This window comes from Ischnura elegans, chromosome 9 (assembly GCF_921293095.1).
Source record: "Ischnura elegans chromosome 9, ioIscEleg1.1, whole genome shotgun sequence".
NCBI classification, from domain to species: domain Eukaryota; kingdom Metazoa; phylum Arthropoda; class Insecta; order Odonata; family Coenagrionidae; genus Ischnura; species Ischnura elegans.
Genome location: NC_060254.1, coordinates 62,988,948 through 62,995,896, shown reverse-complemented (window position 1 = coordinate 62,995,896; position 6,949 = coordinate 62,988,948). Strand labels below are relative to the sequence as shown.

Below are 6,949 nucleotides of genomic sequence, written 5' to 3'. Positions count from 1 at the left end.
AAGAAGGATTACCATGGTTACCGGTAGGATCGGTGTTTATATACCTAATTTTTCGCCTTTATTGGTTGAGGGCGGCGTGGTCTCGGTTCTGCCAGAGTCCTCTAGATTGCTCTCTCAACACTACTCTCTCATCATGTCTTCTTCGTAGTTATTATATGGCAATATAGAGGACTCTGGGTTCTGCGGCCCAATGGATGTCGGAGGAATTCAGGCAGGTGGGAGTTCCATGAAGTATTCCGGCCCCCACGGGGACGCGCTCCAGGGAATTCACAACTTATGTAACCACGTCGTCCTTACCCTTTTCATTTCTTGTTTCATTTTCATTTCTTATCATTGAAAACAAATTAAGACTTTGTCAATACGGAGGTCACCGGATCGAGCCCCACTGACAACTTTTTTTTTGCTATTTTTTCCCAACTTCTTATCTAAAAAAATATTAAAGAAAAGTCATGGTAGACAGGTATATTTTAAAATAAAACTTAAAAACAGTGTTTATCGCAAAATATTATTCGAGATCATGACTGATACGTTTAAGCCAGCAACGAATTTCAAGTGCAATCGGTACCTCAGTTCAGGGGCGCAGCTAGGCATTAAGGCTGGTGGGGGGTTTAGTTGCAACTAATACCGGGGTGTGTGGGGGTATGGAATACCCAACAGGATAAGCGGTAGGTGCGAGATTGATTAATTGCGGAATTTTAAGATAAATGGTTCAAAATGGTGAGTTTTACAGCTTTATGAGGGATATTTTAAAAATCCTTACACTATTATTTTAGTATTATCAATCCAATTAAGTAAAATGAATCAAACTTAAAAATTTCTCTGAGTTCTAGGGGGTGGGGGGTTATCCCCCAAACCCCTCACTCGCTGCGCCACTGCCTCAGTTTTTCATATATCTTAATAAAGTTATCCTTAGTTGTTTCTCTAAGCGGATTTAGTGATTTAGATACTGTCAATATCCATTGATCGTGGTTCGGTTATTTTTTTACCGATTATTTTACCTTGGTATCGCGATAGCCAAGAATTTCTCGCTGGTCATCACGGGTGTATTTCGAGTTTTTGGATTTAGTCCGCGCACTATGCACCAGATGGTCATTTTTGCGGAAGAGAATAGGAAGGGCAGTATTTCAAATACAAGTATTTTAAAATACGTATTTGAGATACATTTGTAGTTTGTAATTGATGAAAAAACGACTTTAATGCATCGTGCACCCTCCCCCCCTTGCGGGGTCGCCCATATTGCCAGATGTTGCAGGAACAATATTGCAACCTTTTTACATCATAAGATGGCATTGCCTTTTATGCGTGTATAAGTGTATAACCACATAAATTAAAAATTTCTAAAATATTGCACAGTGGCGTAGCCAGTGGGGAGCTCGGGGGGTCCGGACACCCCCCCGAAATATAAAAGCACGATTATTTTCCTTCATAATAGAAAACAAAATATTGAAAAATCATGAATTCACCAAATATTTATTTAGCAAATTAAGTTTTTTCGGTTATGAAAAGTGTTAAAATAAGTTTAAAACCCTCTACTTAGAACCCTGTTTTCGAAAGTTTTCCCCCTGCTTTCAGGCCCCACCCCGAACGAAATTCCTGGCTACGCCACTGCCTCCAACCTTTCCTTCATCCAGAGGACACCGGGAGGAAGATAGGACTTCATCTGCAGATCCAAAAATTATGCCACAGTGAAAGAGCCGTCGCCACCCTGTGTTCCCCCTAACTCCTCCCCTAAGTCTAATCCCGGTGTCCCTCTCAAAATACTATTGGTTAAATTGGTAGATAAAAGAACTTGGAATAAACACTTGAAAATGATGTGACGGCATTGAAACAAGTCATGTAGTGAATAGAGATGTTCGGAGGGATTTGCATGACATCTTTCATGTATGATTAATAAATGAAAGATGTCATGCAAAAGATGTCATGTCCCAATGAAAGATGTCATGTCCCATATATAGTATCGCTGAGGATGAATATCGCAATGCATCAAAATCATCATAACTTATCTGAAGAATTCCATGGCAGCAGTCTAGAGAACGATGAAGTCGGAGCGGAGATGAGGTACCCTCCAGGTTCCTGGGGTAAACCACACTATTTCATAATCGATCAATCAAGCATGGGCGTACCCAGAATCAAAACTGGGGGAGAAACTAGCTGTGGTCGTTCAAGTTGTATCTGTTTTGCACAGAAAAAGTTAATGAAACCAAAATTGTACGGAAATTATGACAGCATTTTATTAGTTTTTATAATTATTTGCTTGAAATTTTATTTTTATTTTAGTTCCACATCTTGTAATAATATCATTTCTCTTCAAAAGGAAAATTTGTCCATAACTTTTTTTTTGACTAAATTTATTTTCGCTACCCCGCTGGGTACGCCCATGCAATCGAGTCTCATTACACAACATTTGATTCCGAATCACAAGATCATTTCCTCTATCCCTTTACAGGGAGGAGGCCAAATTTAATCCCACGTAAGTTTGATTTCTGTTGCCACTTCGGACGCATTTTAATCGGCTTTCAAAAATATCCACAGCGCGGTGATAAGGGCAATGCGATCCACTTTTTTCTAATATTTTGCCGTATAATGTTTATAATTGCGAGGAATTGCATTAAGAGTTACGAATTTGATAAATAACATAACAATGAATGTAAATTTCGGTTGACACCTCTAATTATACATTATTTCACCGTGAACCTCGGATCAATTTGTCCGTCAGCGACGCGATTGGCGACTTTTGAAACCCATTAAAATGCGCGGTGGTTGTCAACACATTTGAAGGCCTACTTGAGGATCCTCTATTTCAATATTCGGGAAAGCAAGGTTATACAAATTATTCGCATTCTAGAAAAATTTCGCGATATTTTCATAATCAATGTCGCAAAACTGAAAGATAATTCAGTTGTAAAAGGCAGTAAAATAGGCCAACACCTGCCATTCGATACGGCTGTATTCAACTATACTTATACTTCGGATACGTGAGGTATAATATTTCTATCCGAAAAGGCATAAATAATCGGCTCGATTCAAGAGCTACGATCGAAGCTATTTCATAGGTCATCGAGAACGATTCGGGTTCTTCGATTTCAACTGTCAAGCTGGGAACATCCAAACATGGTAAACACAGAATGTAGCAAAGCTTGCGGCGCACATATCGCTAAAATTGATATCGATTAACATGCTACGAATCCACTAAGAATTAGAATTGCAGTCACACATACCATCACAATATGCCTACAACGTCGATCAGAACAAAAATTAATGACAACATGACAAAAAAACTCTTACGATTCCTACAACACGCGGAAATTACAGTAATTTCCGAGCATTATTCTCAGATAAACCTCTATGAAAATGAGAAAACCATCTTGCTTACCAGAGTAATTTGCAGGCCACGAAGTTTTCGAACAATTTCCTCCTTCGCACGCTTCTCGAGGAAACAAAAGAATTATGATATTATAAAAATACGCGCAACAAACTACATTGCCGCCACGTTGACGTATTCTAATGCATCCATCATTAATGATTTTTGAATAGCCAAAAATTTCGGAATTACCAGCATATTACTAATGGCCATAGTCGTGAAGTGATTTAAATTGGAGCACAAACCGCCAGCCATCTTCAATATCATGTTTTCTAGGTAATGAGACACGAACTCAAACAATGACTGTAATGATGTCTGCACGATCATAACCACAGATTTCTCATCTTGATTAAAATATTCAACGGTGCGAATTTGTACATTTGATATTACAAGTTTAACAGCGTTAAATTTGCATTGGATAAATATCAGCCATGTGCACTGTATTCAAGACGATAAAACGTTTGTTGGATGCTGTAATAAACATCGTAAACCTGTTTTCAGAGTAATTACTTCATTTGTCATTGGTAAAATGGGTGACCCCTGTATACTTTCAAGTTAGCTAGTAATGCCCTGCCCTGATTATGTAATACCGAGTGCATGCCATGGCAGGGACTTCTTGGCCTCGCTGTATGCATTTTTCTACAAGTCAATCACACACCTTTTCTTAGTACACGGCCTACCACTTGTTACAATGCTACTTGCGGTACATACCATACTCATACCCATAAATGAGCTTACCCTATATATTTTGTTGAATCGAAAAAAAAAAAAACAATATAACACCTCACATCTCATCATGTTCACAGAACCCTCAAATCAGCTACATATTGTATGGTAGACTTGAAATACCTTATTCCTTATACAATGGCTCAGCTTTCTTACAATGATTTATGACATTGAAAATAATCATTTCATGCAATCACTTTCAGGAATGGCACCAGCGATAACTTCTTTCACTTAACATGTCTCTTTTTCTGTACTTGACAGAACCATTTACCCAGTCAGAACACAAATATTGCTAACAATAAGAACAATGCCCAGTGTTCAGTTTGGATCAAGAGCTGATAACATTGGGGGGAAAATAACAACAATGGGCTAAATACATTATTAAAAATTATCACCCGACTCCTTGTTCTATCGCTAACTCACCAAAACAACAAAATTAAAAAATTAATGAACATTGCATTTAATATAATGCCATATAAAAATATACATACATATTCACATAATAAATATAATTATTATCTGAGATAGGAGGACATTTTCAATACAGAAAAATATTATTTACAAGACAGAAAATGTTATTTACAAGAATAACTTTTCAGTCTGACTTCATAAAAAAATCAATTTTTTTCATAGAAAGGTCAATCATAGAAATTTATCTATGAATAAAAATGCATATTAATGTAATTAGTTTCACACACTATTTCTGTTTCATGGCAGTAGCTTACTACCCATAAAAATGCCTCACACACATGGCTATACTTTGATCTTGTTTGAAATTTTAATTATATTGTAAATAGAGAGCGTAGTAGAGAGAGAATACAAAACTATAGTTTTTTTAATTAATCTGAAATTAATATTTACATCTTTACAAATAGTAGTTTAAACATAAATCTTAACTATCTCAATAATTACAACTGACTAGCATTATCCACTCTAATAAAATATAATTTCATGCTCATAGACAGTTCTGTATTTAATCGGATCTCATGTATCTGAGAAATGGACATTAGCTAAAATCTGCTGTAGATGTAGAGATTTATTCAAATCCAGGTATGTAGCCATCTGTATCGATCGAGCTGACTTACACCTGAATCAAGTAAGAGAGAGAATAATCAATTTTCACTCTTTATGAGCAAAATATCAATGCATCTGCATTTATTATTTCATAAGAATAAAATTAAAGATAGGTTTTGCTGATATTAACATTGAAATTCACTAATTAATATTCAAGATCTACTTGTTAAGAACATAAAATGAAAATAATTAGTCACAATAATTTTTTTATTTTTAGCGTAATGGAATATGCAATCAACATTACAGTTTATTTTCTTCTTTCCAAGATAATAAAGAGGTGTTGTGAAAAATGTGACAGCTAACAACCTATGAAACATACCACATCAATTGCACCAAATTTTCAGTAAATTTTTGATGGATATAATATGATTTGAAGGATACAATAATTTCAACTACAGCATATTCCTAATTATGCGGGGATGGGGAGAGGCAGCATGAATAATTGGAAAACACTAATAGCCCAAACTTTCACTGTAACTTCTTGTACTTTTCATAATTTAGGCAAATCAAACTATCAATTATTAACTATGCACATTGTCTGTTATTTTAGATTGCTTTCCAGATTCATTAAGAGCTTTCTTTTCCCAACTGCAATCATTTTAGCAGCAAAAACATGATTTTACCTATTGCTCCATGTAATACCTGGTTTCCGAAAACTGTGCACCCGCATCTGCGAGATCACGGCTTCATAAAATTGGTTTGCACAAATGCTTGAAAACCGTTGTGCAACGTCGGAAAATACACTGTCAGGCACCATGCTACATAGTCGCATCTCGTGCAAGATGCCCAGTATGCAACTGCTGCAGGACAAAGTTCCGTGATCACTGAACGCAATCACGCACAGTGATGTTTACATAACATGAACACGGAGCTTCCGTGAAAGTAATGGGTGCACAATCATCCCCTAGTGCAGTAGCGATTACAGGAAACCTGTTGACTGTTGACAATTTGTCAATGCAGGCAAGTGCCTGGCTATAACTTAGGCTATCTCTACTTCCACTTCCCCCGCTGCCTTCACTTCCATTATTCCCTTCCTTTCCAGTTTGGTCTTGACTAGTCACAGCGTAAATATGTCTGAGTGCGACGAAATCTCCCGTCCCTTTGGGCCGTATTCAACCAAATGCGAGGCCACAACAATAATTGCACATTTGCGATATTAAATACACAATTATAGACAACATATCTCTTAATTTGCGATTGGTTATCCATTGAAGAATCTTCTAAAATTAATCATGAGTTTTTTTCTCACCACTGATCGTTATCTGCATGCTAAAGCAGACATCCAAGTGAACTTGAAACATTCTTTGTCTAAAAGAAAATAAAATAATTCCCTTTTACAAAGAGGATTCTAATGAAAACATTAATCCCATTGTAGCCTTGCATTAAAATGCAAATATATTGGTGCTCTTGCGTATGATTAATTTTTTTAAGTGAGTTAAAATAGCAAAAATTATGAATTTCAATCAAGTTTCAATCAGTAAGAAGTTACATCCCTCTCTACCACACATTTTAGTACACACTTACCTTAAAAGGAAGTCATTAATTTTTGGAAACTGGAGGAATAAACTGAAAGCTTGGAAAGTGTTCAGCCCAGGTAAAGATGCATAGAACTTCAAGGCCTTAAAAAGAATTATAAATGTATTAATTTCTTGGAAAAAAATATCAATTCAACATGTTCTTCCAATTTCTATCTTCTCATGGAATTATGCGACACTTTTGAGGGCTTAGAATAAAAAATATTTGGGCACAATAAATTATTTATCTACAGATATATTTCGGAAATGTTTA

The 6,949-nt window shown here is 36.2% G+C and overlaps 1 protein-coding gene across 2 annotated transcripts in view; it reads right to left on the bottom strand.

Annotated features, from left to right (window-relative positions):
• Positions 1-4,138: 4,138 nt before the first annotated feature.
• The window catches only part of LOC124165234, a 41,798-nt gene continuing 38,987 nt past the window's right edge, over positions 4,139-6,949 (bottom strand). For both annotated transcript variants that reach the window (XM_046542541.1, XM_046542542.1), the window contains 2 exons: positions 6,686-6,780; positions 4,139-5,174 (listed from right to left, as the gene is read on the bottom strand). In XM_046542541.1, the coding sequence (XP_046398497.1) occupies positions 5,072-5,174; positions 6,686-6,780 (198 nt within the window). In that variant the 3' untranslated portion in view covers positions 4,139-5,071. The remainder of the gene's footprint in view (positions 5,175-6,685; positions 6,781-6,949) is intronic.